General features: G+C 36.4%; 1 protein-coding gene across 3 annotated transcripts in view; it reads left to right on the top strand.

The window, feature by feature from the left end:
• Nucleotides 1–22,427, top strand: part of LOC123562200 (nuclear factor NF-kappa-B p105 subunit-like) — a 57,153-nt gene that overhangs the window by 4,317 nt on the left and 30,409 nt on the right. For all 3 annotated transcript variants that reach the window (XM_053536593.1, XM_053536592.1, XM_053536591.1), the window contains exons 3-8: nt 3,125–3,267; nt 4,037–4,185; nt 5,202–5,335; nt 8,714–8,872; nt 10,134–10,238; nt 16,257–16,351. In XM_053536593.1, coding sequence (XP_053392568.1) covers nt 3,125–3,267; nt 4,037–4,185; nt 5,202–5,335; nt 8,714–8,872; nt 10,134–10,238; nt 16,257–16,351 — 785 coding nt within the window. The remainder of the gene's footprint in view (nt 1–3,124; nt 3,268–4,036; nt 4,186–5,201; nt 5,336–8,713; nt 8,873–10,133; nt 10,239–16,256; nt 16,352–22,427) is intronic.

Below are 22,427 nucleotides of genomic sequence, written 5' to 3'. Positions count from 1 at the left end.
GTGAAAGGTCAAGGTCACAGGGGTCGAACATTGAAAACCATTTCCGGTCAGTAACTTGAGAACCACTTGACCCAGAATGATGAAACTTCGTAGGATGATTGGTCATGCAGAGTAGATGAACCCTAACGATTTTAGGGTCACTCTGTTAAAGGTCAAGGCCACGGGCCTGAATATGGAAAACCATTTCCAATCAATAACTTGAGAACCTCTCGACCTAGAATGTTGAAACTTCATAGGATAATTGTTCATGCAGAGTAAATGACCCTTATTGTTTTTGGGTCACTCCATTAAAAGTCAAGGTCACAGGGGCCTGAACATTGATAACAAGTTCCGATCAATAACTGGAGAACCACTTGACCCAGAATGATGAAACTTCATAGGATGATTGAACATGCAGAGTAGATGACCCCTATTGATTTTGGGGTCAGTCTAATAAAGGTCAAGGTCACAGTGGCCTGTTCATGTAAAATCATTTTTTGGAAATAACTTGAGAACCACTTGACCTACAATGTTGAAACTTAATAGGATGATTGGACATGCAGAGTAGATGACCCCTTTTTATTTTGAGGTCACTTGATCAAAGGTCAAGTTCACAGGAGCCTGAACAGTGACTTGAGAACCACTAGGCCACGAGTGTTGAAATTTAGCGGGATGACTGGACATGCCAAGTAGATGATCCCTATTGCAGCCAACCATCAGTGTCTCTTTGACTTTCGCTCCTGACTCCTATTGACTTAGTGCCTATAGGACTTTACATTAGGGGAGACATGCGCTTTTTTACAAAAGCATTTTCTAGTTGGTTTATAATTCTAGGGCCTTCATAGCTTACACTCAGTTGCATCAGAGTTGCATTCTGTACAAAATAGAAACACATTTTGCCCCTATATATTTTACAAATGATTTCAGTGCTGCCAAACATACATGTACTATTTTACTATAATTTTCATAATGATACTGATTGTTATAATGGTATATTTACAGTAAAATAGAAGACAGTTAGTCTGAAATGGCTTAAAAATTACAATGTGGCCATTCTATGATTTTAATGTGCAGATGCGAAAATATGCATACATTTGTTTCTTTTTTATTACAGTATATTTGACAGTCATTTCCCTTAAGAATAAATTAATGGCATTTTCAGAAAAATGTTGTTTTCTATTCATTCATATTTTTGTCTTGCTTTCTTTTTAGTATAATTTATAGCATAATAATTTAGTCTTGCAGTTACTCTTGGACTCTGTCATGACAGCAACATGTATTATGTGTACATTATTTGTACACTTGAGTAATTGAGTTGTTTTTTCTATTTAAATACCGTGTTGTTATATATTTTTTTTTTGCAAAAAACATCTTTCTTTTTTTTTAAGTGGGAATTAGCAAAATATTCTCAAAGAAACAAAATAATGGTTTTAATAATTCTGATTCAGGCAGTTGTACAACTAAGAAATTTGTTTCTTTTTATGAAATGTAGTGACCATACTGCAGAGAGTTTTCACTGACAAAAAAGTTGGTGAATCAGTTTGGGTGTTAGTTCAATAAAGTGCAAAGTAACAACAATTTCTCGTTATCGCATCTCCTCAGAAACTGCTGGGGGGATTTTGACCAAACTTTGACACAAATTGTCAGAATGATGTATTGGTACCCGAGTTGTGCCCCCCTGAAAATCAGACTGGTTCAACAATATTTGAGTGAGTTATGGCCCTTTGTTTATTTTTATAATTTACATAGATTTATATATAGGGAAAATCTTTGAAAATCTTCTTGTCCAAAACCACAGAGCCTAGGGCTTTGATATTTGGTATGAAGCATCATCTAGTGGTCCTTTACCAAGGTGATTCAAATTATTTCCCTGGGGTCAAATATGGCCCCGCCCCTGGGGTCACATGGTTTGAAAAACCTCTTGTCCAAAACCACAGGGCCTAGGGCTTTGATATTTTGTATGTGACATCATCTAGTAGTCTTCTACTAAGATTGTTCAGATTATCCCTCTAGGGTCAAATATGGCCCCGCCCTGGGGGTCACATGGTTTACATAGACTTATATAGGGAAAAACTTTGAAAATCTTCTTGTCCAAACCACAAAGCCTAGTGCTTTGATATTTGTAATGTAGCATCATCTAGTGGTTCTCTACCAAGTTAGTTCAAATCATCCCCCTAGGGTCAAATATGGCCCCGCCCCGGGGGTCACAGGGTTCATATAGACATATATAAGGAAAAGCTTTTAAAATCTTCTTGTCAGTAACCTACAACATTCAAATTTGGACCACAGTTTTGAGTGGCAAGATGAACCTTGACATGAGTTGACCTTGATTTTGACCTAGTGACCTACTTTCACATTTCTTTAGCTACAGCCTTCAAGTGCACCGGAAATAACTTGGCCTTGACATTGACCTACATTTTTTGTTGTAGTGACCTACTTTCACATTTTTGAAGGTACAGGCTTCAAATTTGGACCACATGCATAGTTTCGTGTTCCGAAATGAAATTTGACCTTGATTTTGACCTAGTGACCTACTTTCACATTTCTCAAGCTACAGCCTTCAAATTTGGACCACATGCATAGTTTTGTCGATCGAAACAAACTTTGACCGTGACATTGACCTAGTGACCTACTTTCACATTTTTGAAGGTACAGGCTTCAAATTTGGACCACATGCATAGTTTTATGTTCCGAAATGAATTTTTTTGACCTAGTGACCTACTTTCACATTTCTCAAACTACAGCCTTCAAATTTGTACCCCACGCATATTTTTGTGTTCTGAATTGCAATTTTACATTTATTTTAACATAGTACTTACTTTCATATTTCTCAAGCTGCAGCCTCCAAATTTGAAGCACATGTATAGTTTTGTATACACAATGAACTTAGAACTTGAAATTGATCTTGTGACCTACTTTCACATTTCTCAAGCTACAGCTTTCAAATATGGATCACATGCAGGGACCACATGCACAGTGTTGTGTACCAAAATGAAATTTGACCTTGAGCTAATATTGAAATTTGGAACATTAAAAAATGGCTCAATGGTGGGCGCCAAGATCACTCTGTGATCTCTTGTTGGTATCTTGGAAGAATTCACTTTATAGCTTCTATTCTGTATGACAGACATTTATTTTATTGTAGATAATGGTCTTCCAACACTTGAAATAATAGAACAGCCACAACAGAGGGGATTTCGTTTTCGCTATGAGTGTGAGGGGCCATCACATGGAGGTCTGCAGGGAGCTTCAAGTGAAAGACACAGAAAAACTGTTCCCACAGTGAAGGTATGCTGACATTATGTTTACTGAATATTTAATACTGCAGTTTATGTGATGACTCAGAACTAACGTGGAAGAAAATGTCTATCTAAGGCCAGCCATAGATTAAGGAAGATTTTTTTTGTTCACAGTCGCAAATAAATTATATGAATGGCAGTCATGAATATCTCAGTGGTCAAAATCATGTATCATGTTGTGTATGAAGTTATGAACTGCTGTTTGCTATTTTTAGCTAATCTAAACCAGGGGCTCAACATGCACTTTTGATATTCATATGCATCCTTCATAGTTCCTCGAATCCTTTTGTCTCAATATAGGGGTCACCAGAACTGAAAATAGAAAAAAAAACATTTAAATATTATCTTCTCATGAACTGGAAGAGTACCTAACATAGTCAGAAACATCCTTTTATGGAATTTTCTGAAGTTTTTAAAACAGTCCTGCATGACTGCACTTAGGAGCTTCCAGAGATAAAACTAAAACAATACTTTAAATGACTTCTTTTCATGAACTGGTTCATGGTGAAAGTTCACAGAACTTGGTCAGAAGCAAGGTACAAAGTTCAAGATCTTCCTCAGGCATGCGCCTTAGGACTGTTTCTCAGTTTTGTTATTTTACGAGAACTGGTTTATGACCTAATGCAGTTAAAAGCAATTTTCATCAATAATAGTTGCCATATTTTTAGCAGATTACTCCTATATTTAATTTTGATAAAATATTTATGTCAGCCTTGCTTATAAAAAATGGAGGTAGTTATGTCTGTCTGTAATTTCAGATTCGTAATTACAATGGACCAGCTCGTGTAGTTGTGAGCCTAGTCACAGACGAGAGTGTACCAAAGTCACACGCCCACAAACTAGTTGGTAAACATTGTACTGACGGTGTATGTCAACTCGATGTGAAGGCTGGGACTTCTCAGATATCGTAATTGTTTTCTATATTGAATTTTTGCTCATAACAAAATATTGTAGATTATTTGAAGATAAAGCTGTTTACTTGCAACTTCATTTATTTTTATGCTCCCAAACATTTATGTGGGGGGTCATGATTTAGCATTGCTGCTGTCTGTCCGTACCTCCCAAAATCTTGTGTGTTGAACTTTTCCCACACTATTAGCCTGATTTGCTTCCAACTTTCACAGATGAATAAGTTTGATGTGTGCAGATGACCATTAAGGAAGGGATTTTTTTCTGTTACTATTTCCACTGCAGTTGTGGCCCTTTGATACCTTTTGCTATATGGAATATAGAGAAAAATCTTGTGTGTCCAACTTCTCCCACACTATTAGCCTGGTGAGCTTCAAACTTTCTCAGGAACAAGCTTGATGTGCAGATGACCATAAAAGAAGGAACTTTTTTTGTGAATATTCTTACTGCAGTTATGGCCCTTGATAGTTTTTGCTTAATAGAGGATGGCACAGTATGTGGGGGCATCCATGTCCTATGGACACAGTGGTTTGTGGACTGAAAACAAAATTAATGGTTTTACTGAAAATTCTAGGGCTTTCATTTATACTGAAATATTTATCTTGACTGTTGCAGAAACCTGAAGGTAATTGAGTCTCTATCAGGACAATATTCTGTTTAATCTTGATGCTTGTAGGTGGCCTTTGCAGAATTGAATGAAACATAGAATAAATGTTTGTAACATCAGGACAATCTTTGTGCATATGATTTTAATGATTTAAAGTTTTAGTCATTTTAATTTTTGTTCAATAACGTGTTAAAGGTAATCTATGGTCATGTAAAAACAGTAAGAGTTTACACCTTACCAGAACTTCAGATGTACCCCTTGCCAGAACTTCAGATGTACCCCTTACCAGAACTTCAGATGTACCCCTTACCAGAACTTCAGATGTACCCCTTGCCAGAACTTCAGATGTAAATTTAATCATTTAAACTAATTGTGAGATAGTCTAAAATTTAATCCGGTATTTTCAGATTTCCAAACCTATGTATACAGCATGTGACAAGGAGGAAGGCATCTGAAGTATTGGAGCAGCGTATATGTAATTCTATTATAGAAGCTAGAAAGAGAGAGTCCAAAAACTGGAATACTCCTATTTTACTCAGAGGTAATATAATAGTGTTTTTTTGTAGCACAAAAAAAGAGCCAATGTATGGCATAGTTTTGGTTGTGGGTTCAAGTTTCTAATCTTCAGTAAGTTGGCTGCCAAATATCGACAATGCCTCAAAATTTGAGCACACTCTAATCTAATGAAGTATTGGCAAGAAGAAATAAATCTAGCAAAGATATTTTCAAGATTAGATGGCAACAGTACTACCTGATTATGGTGTTTTTTTTAAGGTTTTTGGTAAGGTTTTGAAGTTACAGACTGTTATTTCTATACTTTCTTATATTTAGACCAGTGTTAACACATTTGATACATAAAGCGTGCAAGGTTTTGTCACATTATTGCTTTGCACCTGTTTGGTTGTAATGTGATACTTACGGTGACTGAGGATAGGAAAGTGAAGTCAGATTAAGTGACCCCTTGCGCAATTACTTTTGTGAGATTATCTGAAACTTATATTGCTATGACATTTTGATATTTACCTAAAAAATTACCTGCCTGTATTCTGGTGTTATAAATTTTGGAGGTACGTGTATTGTGTTCTGCATTGCAGTATTTTCATATCACTGTAATGATGGACTTACTAATTAAATGCAAATTTGTAAAGTAAAGTAGAAAAGGATATGGTTATTATAAAGATAAAAGAGAAGAAAATCAACAGATTTTATTATCTGCAAATTTTAGCAATTCTACAGTATTTGATTCTGTTATGTTATTGCAACTGATACACTGACTTTAATATGTCTGTGTTTGAAATTTCTATTTTTGCCTCTTTTCTTTTGCGTTATGTCTGCAAGTAAAATATGGTGTGTTTGTTTCAGTTACGAATTTCAAAATTTTCTGAAGGTCTGCTAAAGAATCTACACTCTTAAAAGAAATGTCCAACTTCCTTGAGCTACTTGTCATTGGCATAACTTTAAGCTTTGGATTTTAAACTAATTTAATGCATCCTTGGGTGACTTTTTAACAAAATTCTTCAATCTTTGCTGAATGGTTGAAAAATATGGCTGCCAGGGATAGGCTAGTTTTCTGTGTGTGGCTATATGAAAGACTTAAAACAAACTGTAAGTCCTATTTCAAAATAATGTTAAGCAATGTTTCTTGGGTAGCTTTCTACCAGATTCCTTAAGTTCTTTTAATTTGGTTTAAAACATGGCTGCCATACGGAGGGGCTACTTCTCTCCTCTATAAGACTATTTGAAAAATCTTGCTTTCAGATGCTGCAAGCAAGATTTTACAATAATTTAATACAAATATTCTTTATGTGACCTACCAATCTCCAGCAGATCATTTAGTTATGTTAAAAAAGGATGGTCAGCAGGGACATGGCATTTTTTTCTTATATGCGGAAATAAATCTTCTTGTCAGAAACTGATGGCTTGATTTCAGAATATTTCGCTCAAATTTTCTGTAGTTGACCCTCTACCAATTGTTCAAGGGAGCTGTGAAACTCAGGCGAGGAATCTTGGTCCATTATGGCCCTCTTATATATTTTATTAGTCTGTAGTCACTTGTTATATGATCCTATAGAGCACTTTTAGGGTAATGGTTAAATGTAATCTGATTTTGTGGTTTGAAAAAAAAATGTAGTTTTCAAGTAGCAAACCAGGAAGTAAAAAATCACCTAAAAAACTTAGGCCACACCTAAAAAACTTAGGCCACAACTAAACATGGTTTTGTTTGACCTTGCCTACCTCAAAGATACTTACATAAACTGTTGTCTATCTAACTGGATACATTTATAAGTTTTAAGAAAACGACCACACAAGTTTTGTGTAAAAACAATAAAATAATAGTTCATTAAAACAAATGAGATAAAATCAAAATTTGCATTAACAGTTAATCATAAGATGAAAATATTCTTCAATATATTTTTATTTAAGAAAAATGACTTATGACCTAAACTATTGCTTATTATTTCCTTGTACTTACTTGCTACCTTGCCTGTTCATATGGTAATCTGTATCTAAGTAATCTGTATCCTGGTAATCTGTATCCAGGTGATCTGTATCCTGGTAATCTGTATCCTGGTAGTCTGTATCCAGGTAATCTGTATCCAGGTAATCTGAATCTAGGTAGTCTGTATCCAGGTAATCTGTATCTAGGTAGTATGTATCAAGGTAATCTGAATCCTGGTAATCTGTATCTAGGTAGTCTGTATCCAGGTAGTCTGTATCCTGGTAATCTGTATCCAGGTTATCTGTATCCTGGTAATCTGTATCTAGGTAGTCTGTATCCCGGTAATCTGTATCTAGGTTGTATGTATCTAGGTAATCTGTATCCTGGTAATCTGTATCTAGGTAGTTTGTTTCTAGGTAATCTGTATCTAGGTAGTCTGTATCTAGGTAATCTGTATCCTGGTAATCTGTATCTAGGTAGTCTGTATCCAGGTAGTCTGTATCCTGGTAATCTGTATCTAGGTAGTCTGTATCCAGGTAGTCTGTATCCTGGTAATCTGTATCCAGGTAGTCTGTATCCTGGTAATCTGTATCTAGGTAATCTGTATCCTGGTAATCTGTATCTAGGTAATCTGTATCTAGGTAGTATGTATCTAGGTAATTTGTATCCTGGTAATCTGTATCCAGGTAGTATATATCCTAGTAATCTGTATCTAGGTAATCTGTATCTAGGTAGTATGTATCCTGGTTATCTGTATCCTGGTAGTCTGTATCCTAGTAATCTGTATCTAGGTAGTATGTATCTAGGTAATCTGTATCCTGGTAATCTGTATCTAGGTAGTCTGTATCCAGGTAGTCTGTATCCTGGTAATCTGTATCTAGGTAGTATGTATCTAGGTAATCTGTATCCTGGTAATCTGTATCTAGGTAGTCTGTATCCAGGTAGTCTGTATCCTGGTAATCTGTATCTAGGTAGTATGTATCCTGGTAATCTGTATCTAGGTAGTATGTATCTAGGTAATCTGTATCCTGGTAATCTGTATCCAGGTAGTATCCTGGTAATCTGTTTCAAGGTAGTCTGTATCCTGGTAATCTGTATCCTGGTAGTCTGTATCCAGGTAATCTGTATCTAGGTACTCTATCCTGGTAATCTGTATCTAGGTAATCTGTATCCTGGTAGTCTGTATCCTGGTAGTCTGTATCCTGGTTGTCTGTATCTAGGTAGTATGTATCTAGGTAATCTGTATCCAGGTAATCTGTATCCTGGTAGTCTGTATCCAGGTAGTCTGTATCCTGGTAATCTGTATCCAGGTAATCTGTATCCAGATAACTCCTATAGTTTTCAAGGTTTTTAGCCCTAATGTTCAGAAATGAAGTGAACTTGTGTATATTGTCAGGACATGAATGTACTATGACAGGTTAAGGAGTTATGGCCCTTAGAAAATTGTTTATTCTCCTGTTTACTTTACTATATTTATAGATGAGGACAAGAAGAGGGCTAAATTGGAGGCCGCTGCACAGGCAAAGGGAATGCACCTGAATGTTGTCCGTCTCTGTTTCCAGTGTTATCTTACAGACAACGAGGGCAGTGTGACTGCAGAACTCAACTCCATTGTGTCAGACCCTATATATGACAGTAGTAAGAACTTATTTACACTATTACTGGTGGTATATACTGATGTCTAAACTATGTGATGCTACTGTTTTGCTCATTGTTGGTTTCCGGATAATAACTAGAGAATGCTTTAGCAAACAGTGATCACACTACATGAAATGATTACTTGTGGCTTTAAGATGACACCTATTGTCTATTGAGGTAAGTAGGACAAAGGTTAAGGTTAGATGACCTTTTTCTGATCAATAACTGAAGTAAGCTTAGGTCTAGTCTTCAGCCTGTGGTCACTACATGACTCCTATTGTTTTGGGGGTCAGCAGAAAGGTTAGAATGTTGAGACTGAAAATTATACACCCAGTTACCATTGAAATATAATATAATAATCTCCTGTTTACCTAGATCAGTTTGCTCACCAGTTGAGTCCTGTCTGAACTACAGAATACATTAGAAGACATGGGATCATCCTCTTTTTTTGAAGCTTAAAAACCCTGTCAGATTACCTTTAGGGCATTACTGAAATGACTAACGAGAGAAAAAACAAATGATTTCTAAATTTAAAATTAGAGAAGAAATTTTCTGATATTTGGTTAAAACCTTATATTATTTGTTTTTGCCCTGTGAGATAAAAGCATGGAGAAGTTTAATAATAGTACCTGGAATACTAGGTTAGTACCTGGAATACTAGGTTAAATTCAGGTCATTATCAGTAATATTTTAGCTTGCCTTATTTTCCTGTGGAAAACTATCAGTGTCTTACTTTCATTATGGATTTTGAGAAATTGATATGTTTGTATGAAATATATGATTCGGTCTTAATGTTCTAAAGTTACCTGCCTTATTTACCAGGCTAAAAAGATAAAAAGCAGTCTCACAACGCATTGGGCAGTTTCAAACTTTTGTTGAAAACTCATTTGAATGCTGGTCAGTGTTTTCTTCTTAAATGAATTGTGCAGTATAATTATGCATAAATGTACCATATAAGTTTTTAAAAAAAATATTTGAACAACATTACATGTATGTGTAAACAACATTATATCGAAACAACATTGCTGTTTGAAGATTGCCTGTTGTTTGTCATGTATTTGTGCCTTAAAATCAAATTAATTGAAAATTTATGAGAGGTTTTGAGTATTTTTACCTGAATTAAGGCATGTTGCAAAAGTATTTTCTGAAAGAAATTGCCAGGGAAAGACACTCTGTTATTCTTAGACCACTCAGTTGGTAATGTTTGAACCTGAAGATGAAATAATTTTGAAATTTTACAATTTGTTGTTTATATTTATAGAAGCCCCAGGTGCAAACGCCCTCAAGATCTGTCGCATGGACAAATATAGCGGATGTTGTACAGGAAATGATGAAGTGTTCTTATTATGTGAAAAAGTTCAAAAAGGTAATTGCTGATAAGGAAATATTTATCTTCCTTATGCAAACATGGATATAGTAGGTTTCATCTCAAGGGAAATGATCACATGCTAAGCTTTTATTTTATTGATTATCTGTCTTATATAAATTAAATTTCAGTGTGTTAGCGCTGAATCAGAATACTAAAATTGCCTTGTCAGAAAAAGAAACATTTATACAAAGTCACCATATGACAGGGTGACATTAAACCCAACTAAAAAATAAAAAAATAAATAAAAAAAGAAACATTTAAGTTGAAGAGATAGTTAAATGATAGTTAAATGCAATGTATTCAATCAATTCTCATACTGTAAAATCATTTAATTTCATGGGCATGCAATTTCGTGGTTTTGGGCAAAATGGCAATTTCGTGGGGATATGAATTCGTGGATTTCAACGTCTGAACACAAAATGAATGGGAATTTTACTTGTTCGTTGGGATTAAATTTCGTGGATTGACTCAACCACGAAATCCACGAAAATTAGTCCCCCATGAATATTAATGATTTCACAGTATACTTCAGTAGTTATTATGCTAAAGCCCTTGATGACCTATCCGTAAGTTCCATATTAACGTTTGAAAATGAGTCTGAAAGTGCATCTGAATTTAGATGTTTTAGTAGTCTTCTATAGCTCACTGGTTTGTACTCTGACTTCATAAGTGGAAACCCAGGCAGAAGCTTGATATTCATGTTAGATTACAAAATAATTACTTAGGACAAAACAAATAAATGGTCAGTGGTTAAAACTGCACAGAGGAGTTTCAACTGGTTTAAGGTGTCGGTCAAACTTGAATAAAGCTTGTTTATTTAGTCTTGATTAATGTTCTGGTACATGTATTTTAAGCTTCAAATTAATAAACTAAATGTCCCTGTTGAAAGTGATGATGGATTTATCTATGGCAAAGAATAGGAAGATAATGTAGCAGTTCCCAGTACTTTCTGGTGAAGAAAGACTGGGCATGCCTGTATTTATTTGTACAACTTGAGTGTACATTTGAGTAGAACCATGATCATCCCTCAAGTATGCTTAACATTTTCCTGTCAGGCTTGACATCAAAGGGCTAGTGAGTCACTTACCTTGGCCACCTGATTTAGGTGGCCTCTGAATATAAATTAAACATTGATATGAAAGCAGTAAGAATACCTAATTATGTTTCAGACTAAAACTAAATAGACACAGAAAAAATATAGTGTACTTGCCTACCTAACCAGTTATAAAAGAGATGGGAAGGTAAATGGCAACAAACATAACTTGAATTTAGGCATGAAAGGTGCCATTGATATAATTGAAGGTGTATTTATCTTCCTTGTCAAAATCCATCTTAACCTAAGGTGAAGTCAGTTGTAAGGGAAGTAATAACATCATTTGTTGCTAGTTATTGCATAATCTCCCTTATATTAAATGTCTGTGAAATGGCTTATCAATATAAAACGTTAATGTGAGAAAAAATATTTTCCTTACAGGAAAACTTTATTAATGTTGAAATAGAGCAAGTAAAATTGTAATGAACGTAATTTGCATGTCATACTTTGTATATTGCATTATCCTCCTTAACATAAACAGTTGTCATTTTGAATAGATCATTGACAAATTATTAGCTCAAAGGAGGAGTGTGGCTATTCCTTGTGTTTTGAGTTTGATTTCCCTTTAGGACGATTTCTTGTTTTGCCAATTAACGTTTTAATGGTCAAGGTCAAGTTTTATGAACTCAAGACTGAAAACATTTTCTGAGCAGTTATTAAAAACTCCCTGGTGTCGGTTAGAGACCACCAATTGTTTTCCCATGGACTTACATTATAGTTAATATATAGTTATGACGTGTAAGGCCTTCCAAAAATTGAAACATGTATATCTTAATACGTGTTTTTAAGAACTATCTTATGTGTGATAAAATACTGTAAATGCAGTAAAAAATCTCAATTTTGACAAAAAAACACTTCTTGGGTTTGTTTACATGTCTGACCAGTCAGAACGCACAGAAGTTACCTTATTCCCAGGTATACACTTACTTATTCCCAGTAAGTTCCCTGTACTTTTATACACCCGTTTGAAAAACAGGACGTATTAAGGGAACGCCCCTGGTGGATGGGCAGGCGGCGTCCACAGACTTTGTCCGGAGCATATCTTCTTCATGCATGGAGGGATTTTGATGAAACTTGGCACAATTGTTCACCATCATGAGTTGGAGTGTCATGCCCAAGAATCAGGTCCCTAGGTCTAAGGTCAAGGTCACACTTAGAGGTCAAAGGTCAAATTCAAGAATGATTTTGTCCGGAGCATGTCTTCTTCATGCATAGAGGGATTTTGATGAAACTTGGCACAATTGTTCACCATCATGAGTTGGAGTGTCATGCCCAAGAACCAGGTCCCTAGGTCTAAGGTCAAGGTCACACTTAGAGGTCAAAGGTCAAATTCAAGAATGATTTTGTCCAGAGCATGTCTTCTTCATGCATAGAGGGATTTTGATGTAACTTGGCACAATTGTTCACCATCAGGAGACAGAGTGTTGTGCGTAAGAACCAGGTCCCTAGGTCTAAGGTCGCACTTAGAAGTCAAAGGATACAAGAATGAAAACTTTGTCCAGAGCATTTCTTCTTCATGCATGGAGGGATTTTAATATAACTTGGCACAAATGTTCACCACCAAGAGACGGAGTGTCCTGCGCAAGCACCAGGTCCCTAGGTCTAAGGTCAACGTCACAGTTAGAGGCCAAAGGTCAGATACAAGAATGACTTTGTCCGGAGCATTTCTTAATTTATGGAGGGATTTTGATGTAACTTGGCATAATTGTACACCATCATGAGACGGAGTGTCATGCACAGGTCCCTTCTTTAGAATAACTTCCCTTTGTTATTACTAAAAATAGCTTATATTGTAACTTTTTCATTACTTGTCGTTACTAGCCCATCTCAACTACCTCTCATTTTGTTACGTTTCTCACAAGAACTTTAAATCCTACATTTCATTTTTAGCTCACCTGTCACAAAGTGACAAGGTGAGCTTTTGTGATCGCGCGGTGTCTGTCGTCCGTCGTCCGTGCGTCCGTCCGTCCGTCCGTCCGTAAACTTTTGCTTGTGACCACTCTAGAGGTCACATTTTTCATGGGATCTTTATGAAAATTGGTCAGAATGTTCAACTTGATGATATCTAGGTCAAGTTCGAAACTGGGTCACGTGCGGTCAAAAACTAGGTCAGTAGGTCTAAAAATAGAAAAACCTTGTGACCACTCTAGAGATCACATTTTTCATGGGATCTTCATGAAAGTTAATCAGAATGTTCATCTTGATGATATCTAGGTCAAGTTCGAAACTGGGTCACGTGCGGTCAAAAACTAGGTCAGTAGGTCTAAAAATAGAAAAACCTTGTGACCACTCTAGAGGTCACATTTTTCATGGGATCTTCATGAAAGTTAATCAGAATGTTCATCTTGATGATATCTAGGTCAAGTTCGAAACTGGGTCACGTGCGGTCAAAAACTAGGTCAGTAGGTCTAAAAATAGAAAAACCTTGTGACCACTCTAGAGGTCACATTTTTCATGGGATCTTTATGAAAGTTGGTCAGAATGTTCATCTTGATGATATCTAGGTCAAGTTCGAAACTGGGTCACGTGCCTTCAAAAACTAGGTCAGTAGGTCTAAAAATAGAAAAACCTTGTGACCTCTTTAGAGGCCATATATTTCACAAGATCTTCATGAAAATTGGTCAGAATGTTCACCTTGATGATATCTAGGTCAAGTTCGAAACTCGGTCACGTGCCGTCAAAAACTAGGTCAGTAGGTCAAATAATAGAAAAACCTTGTGACCTCTCTAAAGGCCATATTTTTCATGGGATCTGTATGAAAGTTGGTCTGAATGTTCATTTTGATGATATCTAGGTCAAGTTCGAAACTCGGTCACGTGCCATCAAAAACTAGGTCAGTAGGTCAAATAATAGAAAAACCTTGTGACCACTCTAGAGATCACATTTTTCATGGGATCTTCATGAAAGTTAATCAGAATGTTCATCTTGATGATATCTAGGTCAAGTTCGAAACTGGGTCATGTGCCTTCAAAAACGAGGTTAGTAGGTCTAAAAATAGAAAAACCTTGTGACCTCTCTAGAGGCCATATATTTCATAAGATCTTCATGAAAATTGGTCAGAACGTTCACCTTGATGATATCTAGGTCAAGTTCGAAACTGGGTCACGTGCCATCAAAAACTAGGTCAGTAGGTCAAATAATAGAAAAACCTTGTGACCTCTCTAAAGGCCATATTTTTCATGGGATCTGTATGAAAGTTGGTCTGAATGTTCATCTTGATGATATCTAGGTCAAGTTCGAAACTGGGTCGCGTGCTGTCAAAAACTAGGTCAGTAGGTCTAAAAATAGAAAAACCTTGTGACCTCTCTAGAGGCCATATATTTCATGACATCTTCATGAAAATTGGTCAGAACGTTCACCTTGATGATATCTAGGTCAAGTTCGAAAGTGGGTCACGTGCCATTAAAAACTAAGTCAGTAGGTCAAATAATAGAAAAACCTTGTGACCTCTCTAAAGGCCATATTTTTCATTGGATCTGTATGAAAATTGGTCTGAATGTTCATCTTGATGATATCTAGGTCAAGTTCGAAACAGGGTCATGTGCGGTCAAAAACTAGGTCAGTAGGTCTAAAAATAGAAAAACCTTGTGACCTCTCTAGAGGCCATACTTGTGAATAGATCTCCATAAAAATTGGTCAGAATGTTCACCTTGATGATATCTAGGTCAAGTTTGAAACTGGGTCACGTGCCATAAAAAACTCGAAACTGGGTCATGTGCGGTCAAAAACTAGGCCAGTAGGTATAAAAATAGAAAAACCTTGTGACCTCTCTAGAGGCCATATTTTTCATGAGATCTTCATGAAAATTAGTGAGAATGTTCACCTTGATGATATCTAGGTTAAGTTAAAAACAGGGTCACATACCTTCGAAAACTAGGTCAATAGGTCAAATAATAGAAAAACCTAGAGACCATATTTTTCAATGGATCTTCATGAAAATAGGTCAGAATTTTTATCTTGATAATATCTAGGTCAAGTTCAAAACTGGGTCACATGAGCTCAAAAACTAGGTCACTATATCAAATAATAGAAAAAACGACGTCATACTCAAAACTGGGTCATGTGGGAAGAGGTGAGCGATTCAGGACCATCATGGTCCTCTTGTTATTCGCCGTAGGGAAAACACGAGACCAGTTTTCTGTGGTACAACATGGATGGTACCTCCAATTTTTAGGTGTATTTTAACATATCTATACCTTGTAAGATTTTTTATTCTTTTTGGTTAAATTTCTTCACTTTGTTGTTCCTGTCCTTTGGACTTAGATATTTTTTCTAAGGACCTTCTTGTCCTCAAGTGCAATGATAACAGGTGAGCGATATAGGGCCATCATGGCCCTCTTGTTTAAATTGCTTGTGCTTTACCATGTTTCTTAGTACACCCCAGCCCCATGTGGTTCTTGGATGGTCTGTGTATGAAAAGAATTCGAACCACTGCCTTACCCTTGCATGATCATAAGAGGCGACTAATAGGGTCTTAACACTTGGTTTTGCAGTAACTCTGTGATTCCAGCAGGTATGCAAATTTTGATTCCATACCTCATGTTTTTATTTCGATGTAAATGAGATGTGGAACCAAATTTTGTTGTCCTGTTTGGCGCCATATAACCTATACTGTGTTGGTGCGCCGTAAAACCCAAATAAATAAAACTTAGTACACCCCAACCCCTTATTACAACTTGCACCCCATGTTAATTTGGTGTTCCATAATGCATCAGGTTTTGTTATTAATTTCAGTGAGATCTTGAAAAATATGCCATCAAAGTAAGGTGACATTTTCATCCCTTTCTTGATGAAGCTTCTCTTATCTTTCAGTAGAAGACATTTTGAAAACTCTGGAAAATTAGGCTTTAGGAGCAGATGTATCTAAACCAATAATTTAAAACTAGCATGTTATTTCACCTATGTCAATAATTGTATTTCAGATGATATTATGGTAAGATTTGTGGAGCAGGATCCAGAAGGAGCTGTAGTATGGGAGAAGTATGGTCATTTTGGACCATTTGATGTACATAGGCAGGTTAGTACCTTGGTGCATAGTTAAAATGGCTTATTTTATAAGAGATCTATCCAGTTTACAGGTGCATAGGAGTAATTGTTTCTTTAGAATAACTACTCCAGGCATTATTTCAGAAATGGAAAGGGAAATGGGTAGAGTTACAGTTAGCCACAGGGCTTAAACTCACAGAGGTGAGTAGGGCTCAGACCCACATAGTAGAGTTGGCTAATTCCATGTTCTCACAAGGGAGAGGGGTTAGTCTGCTGGTCAGTAGGCTCAAGCACACTGAGGTGAGAGGCTAGTCTTTTAGCCAGCAGGGCTCAAGCTTACTGAGTCAGTCAGTCAGCATAGCCAGACTCCACAGAGATGAGGGGCTAGTGCACTGGCCTGCAGGGCTTTAGCCGTTAAACATGAAGAGCTAGTCTTACTGGCCGGGAGGGCTCGAGCCCATAAAGATGAGAGGATAGTCCATCAACCAGTAGGGCTGGACTCCACAGAGTTGAGGGGCTAGTCCACATGCCAGCAGTGCTGTAGCCAACAGAAGTGAAAGGCTAGTCAACAGCAGGGCTCAAGCCAAACAGAGGTGATGGCTAGTTAATTAGCCAGCAGAGCTCAAGTCCACAGATGTTAGGAGCTAGTCCGCTTCTCAGCAGAACTCAAGCAAACAGAGATGAGGGGCTAGTCTTTTGGCTAGTAGGAATAAGACCCACAGATGAGGGCTAGCCACCTGGCCATGGGGATTCAAGGGGCTAGTCCATCAGCCAGCAGGACTCGAGCCCACAGAGGTGAGGGTTAGTCCCCAAAGCAACAGGGCTTGTGCCCACAGAGATAGCCCACTGAGGTGAGGGTCTAGTCTGCTGGCCAGCAGGACTTGAGTTCACAGAGGTAAGGGGCTAGTCCACCAGGCTTTCTGTCTCCACAGAACAAATGGAAAACAGAAAAAGAGGCTTGCTGACTCCAAAGACTAATGTCTAAACAAAAACATAACTTGGCTGACTCCACAGACCATTGTGAAAACAGAAAAAAGAGGCTTTCTAATTCCACAGACTGGTGTTGAAACAGAGCCTGGCTGACGCCAAAGACCAGTATGAAAAAAGAAAAAGAGGCTGTCTGACTCCGCAGACCAGCAATGATTCAGTACCTGGCTGACTCCACGTATCAGTTTTAAACAGAAAAAGAGAATGTTGGCTCTACAGACCAATATCAAAACAGAACCAGGGCCTTGATGACTCCATATAGTAGTGTGAAAACAGAAAAAGAGCCTAACTGACTCTACAGACTAACCTGAAAGCAAAAACAAAACCAGGTGGATCTCACAGAACAGTGTGGTATAAGAAACAGTTTGGCCAACTGCAGACCAGTGTGAAAACACAAACAGCCTGGATGACTCTACATACATGTGGGAAAACAGAAAAAAAGTCTTTTTAATCCCCTGCCACAAATGGTGGGGGGTTATAGGAATGGTCTCCATCCGTCTGTCCGTAACACTTTAGTGTCCGCTCCATATCTCCTAAACCCCTTGAAGGATTTTCATGAAACTTGGGTCAAATGATCACCTCATCAAGACGATGTGCAGAACCGATGAGTCAGCCTTGTCGGCTCAAGGTCAAGGTCCCAACTCAAGGTCAAAGGTTTGAGCCTTCCATTTTATGTCCGCTCTATGTGTCCTAAACCCTTTGAAGGAATTTTATAAATCTTGGGTCAAATGATCACCTCATCAAGACGATGTGCAGAACCCATGAGTCAGCCATGCCGGCTCAAGATCAAGGTCACAACTTAGGGTAAAAGGTTTGAGCCTTCCATTTTGTGTCCGCTCTATATCTCCTACACCCCTTGAAGGATTTTCATCAAACTTGGGTCAAATGTTCACCTCATCAAGGCGATGTGCAGAACTTATGAGTCAGCCATGCCGGTTCAAGATCAAGGTCACAACTGAGGATCAAAGGTTTGAGCCTTCCATTTAGTGTCTGCTCTGTATGTCCTAATTCCCTTGAAGGATTCATATGAAACTTGGGTCAAATGATCACCTCATTAGCAGAACTCATGAGTCAGCCATGCTGGCTCAAGGTCAAGGTCACAACTCAAGGTCAAAGGTTTTAGCTTTCCATTTCGTGTCCGCTCTATATCTCCTAAACCCCTTGAAGGATTTTCATCAAACTTTGGTCAAATGATCACCTCATCAAGACATTGTGCAGAATTCATGAGTCAGCCATATCAGTTCAAGGTCAAGGTCACAGCTTAAGGTCAAAGGTTTACCCATTCACTATCCATAGCAGTGCCGGGGGATTTAGCTGTCTTTCAGACTGCCTTGTTTAAATTGTAAACAAGTGTTTCTGTTTTCACATTGGTATATTTAAACTGCGAAATATGGCCTAACAAAGGAGTGACTTCACTGCCTTGGGCATAGTTATGAGTTCAGAGTTGAACATGCTAACAGTCATGCAAGGTTTTTCTTTTGCAGGCCAAATAGCCTAAAGGGGCAAATGTTTATAAAATGTTTGTTCATGTTCTAGCTCAAAGTTATATCAGAAAATTGCAATATGGCTTTGTTAAACATATAACAGTAAGGAAATATATGGGAATTTGAACATGAAAGAATATGATAGGAAGTGACATTTCGACCCTAAAAAGTTTCAACCCAAACATGTTATCAAAGTATTTTCATTATTGAGAAGTTTTGCCAACTTTTTATGCTTGAATGTTTGAAATTTTTCAAATAGTTAACCATTTCTTTGGCATCACAAAAGTTTTACATGTAAGCAGATTTCTAAAAAAACTGCTAGCCAAATACTTTCAAAAGTCACACATGTGTTTGGCATCATGAGATCACCTCACAGGGCAAGTTACGTAAATTGAGCTTCTATTTTGTAAAAATTATGCCCCTTTTTAACTTGGAAATTTTGATTAAGTTTTGAAAGTAAGCAGAACTCTCTAAAAGAAGTAGGCCAAATGCTTTCAACTTCACAAAGGTGTCAGGCCTCATGAGATGACCCCACAGGGCAAGTTACATAACTCCAACAGGTTTCTCAAAAACTAGTAGGCAGTTATATAGCTTTTATTTGATCAAAATTGTACTTCTCAAAAACTACTAGGTCAGATGCAGTCAGATTCTCTGCACATCTTAAGCATCATGACCTGATTTCACATGGCAAGTTTCTTATTCTTAACTCTGGCTTACATTTTGGCAAAACTATACTCATTTTCAGATAAGAAAATTTGCTAAAACATTTGTATGTAAGCTAGTATTTGGTGGAAGGGCCTCAAAGAGTCAAGTGCATTTCATTAGTTCTTGTCTTCAGTAATGCTGATACAGTCAAACCTGTATTAAACAGCCAGCCGCAGGAGTGATACAGTCTGACTGCTTAAAACAGGTGGTTCTTTAAGAACGGTCAAATTAGAATAAAAAGTTAATGACTGGTTGCTTGAGGCAAGCTCTGCTGCTTAATGCAGGAGTTGGCAGGATCAACTGTACTAGTTTAGATATGCCACACTTTATATTTATAAATTATCAGATTTCATTCTTTGTGTTATTGACAAAATATCCTGGAGCAGTCTGTAATTGAAAATTTTGTATGAAAACATCAATTTGGACTTTTCGTGCAAAAGTGTGAAGAAATATCTGATATTTCAAAATTAAATTCTAGGTCAGGTTTTAAATTGTATTCTAATAAATTGCTTGTTTCTGTTAAAACATGCTTACTCTAAAATGACGTAATGTTAACATGCGATGACGTCAATATTTTGTTGCGACCAACAAAGAGCTCTACTATATTTTATCTACTGTTTTAGATTAAGGGCATATTAGAATCAAAATAATAGATAGCAAGGTCGTTTTTTACCTAAATTAATACACTAAGATCATGCTTACTCAAAATGACGTAATGTTAACATGTGATGACGTCAATATTTTGTTGCAGCAAAGAAAGGTAGCAGCTGAGCACTTCTATATTTTATCTACTGTTTTAGATTAAAGGCATATTAGAATCGAAATAATATATAGCAAAGTCGTGTTTTACCTAAATTAATACCAAGCTTGATGCACATGCATAGTTTTGTGTACAAAGAACTTTGTCCTTGAAATTGATCTAGTGACCTACTTTCACATTTCTCAAGCTACAGCTTTCAAATTTGGACCACATGCACAGTGTTGTGTACGGAAATGAAATTTGACCTTGAGCTAGTCAGTAAGTCTTGAAATTTGGAACACTCAAAAATGGCACATTGGTGGGCGCCAAGATCACTCTGTGATCTCTTGTTAAGTTCATGTTTTGGTGTTATTGAAAGTAATGTGCAAATAAACACAATTATGTTCTACTGTATGTAAGCTTAGTCAGTTAATTTGCCTCAACTATATTCATACACAATACTGCAGTATTACAATGCCTATAATTAAATCATCAATGTTCTTTAAGGGGAATTAAAGGAACAAGCCTTCCTTTGTAACCTGGCTTGCCAAAATAAAAGTGATTCAGTTTTAAAGCTTAACCTCAATTGATTTAAACATTACATGATTTCTGATATTATGTTGAGATAAACATGATCAGTTAACCCACTTAAAAATTTCTAAAAAAAATTCCCCTTGTTGATATGATTCAGTGTTGACAGTAAACAATTGCCAGTTCTTGTCATCACAGGGAATAGAGCATGATCCTGTTTATAAATAAAGATTTAATATTTCAATGTAAAAATTTTACTTTGATTTCTTCATAACCTTAAAGTTTACTGTTAAGAACAGACTTGTATTTAATTGGATAAAATAAAGATTTTCTGCATATTAAGATATTGACGTAAGTTATTACCTTATAGATGTTGATACTGACTCACTAAGTCGTAGGGTATGCTCCATTTGATTGCTTATGTGACAGCTTAATTTAGCATCCTGCTTTTTTTTTTTATGAAATAATGCTTTAGATTAAAAAATGTTTTTAGTATTGAAGTCAACTGGGAAGGACAGATATCATACTGAGTAATGCTTAAACTGGTTTTTGATTACTTTTGTCCCCATGTTACAAATTTATCAAAGCAGAAGAGTTTATGTTTTGTAACAGTTGACATTAATACCAAATTTTGCGCTGGAATTTATTTTGAAAAAAAGTGGATATAGATAAGAGCGTTTGTTTCATTAAGCAGTGCTTACTTATTTTTTCCTATATCTTTAGTATTTGTCTTTCTACATTATTTTTTACTGCTTTATGACCAAAAAGTATTATTTTTATCCAAAAATACATTTTTTCAAAAGAATTGTGTTTTAATCGTGACTGATTACTTCATTCAACAATAATTTTGCCAAAATCATTAGAGGGGGTTGTTTTGTGTTATACCAGGCCAGAGAACGTGTATTGTTCATGTTTACTGAAGAGATAGCCTGATATATGACTAGGAAGTAAAACAGTATAATAAAGTGAGGGTATTACCCTTTTTTGATCAGACCTGTTAAAATCGAAACTGGATATCTCTTTGTGCTAGGACTGACTGCTTTAAAGGTAAACTTCATTTCAAGAAAAAATTTAGATTTTTTTGGCTTATTTTTTCTGCTTTTATTTATTTATTTATTATTAGCCCACTGAGCATCCTTTCTTAGTTATTTTGTTCCTTTTGTAAGCATATATTAAAAGCTCATCAGAAATTTCTGGACAGAAAATGAAACTTGATTTCTTGGAATTTTTCCTTCTGTGTAGTAATAACCACTTTTTGCAAAGGTTATACCAAGATTTTGCAAAGGTTATGCAAAGATTTTGCTATGGTTGTGGTGTAAAATGTTGCATTTATCATATACGAGGTAATAAGCATTTTAATAAAATGTCTTTTGAGTGTGAATGATGTTAATGCATTATGGTGTAGGTAGTTTTTATCCACTACAATGGATTTAAGTTTACAGGGCTTGATGTGGTCATGTCATTTGAAATTTAAATTTAGGTGAATTTGATTTTAATGTTTTAGTATGTTTAAACACTTACTCATGTTCTGATCATTGTTCATAACAGCATTTTTTGAGTTATTGCCCTTGGAAAAGTGTAATTTGGAAGTTGCACCAAGTTGCAGTCTTTTAACTTGGTAGGAATGCACATATCTATATAGGCAAACATTTTAAATATCT

The sequence above is a fragment of the Mercenaria mercenaria genome, chromosome 2 (genome assembly GCF_021730395.1).
Source record: "Mercenaria mercenaria strain notata chromosome 2, MADL_Memer_1, whole genome shotgun sequence".
Lineage (NCBI taxonomy): Eukaryota > Metazoa > Mollusca > Bivalvia > Venerida > Veneridae > Mercenaria > Mercenaria mercenaria.
The sequence above is the reverse complement of the archived record's forward strand: the minus strand, read 5'-3'. Positions and strand labels throughout refer to the sequence as shown.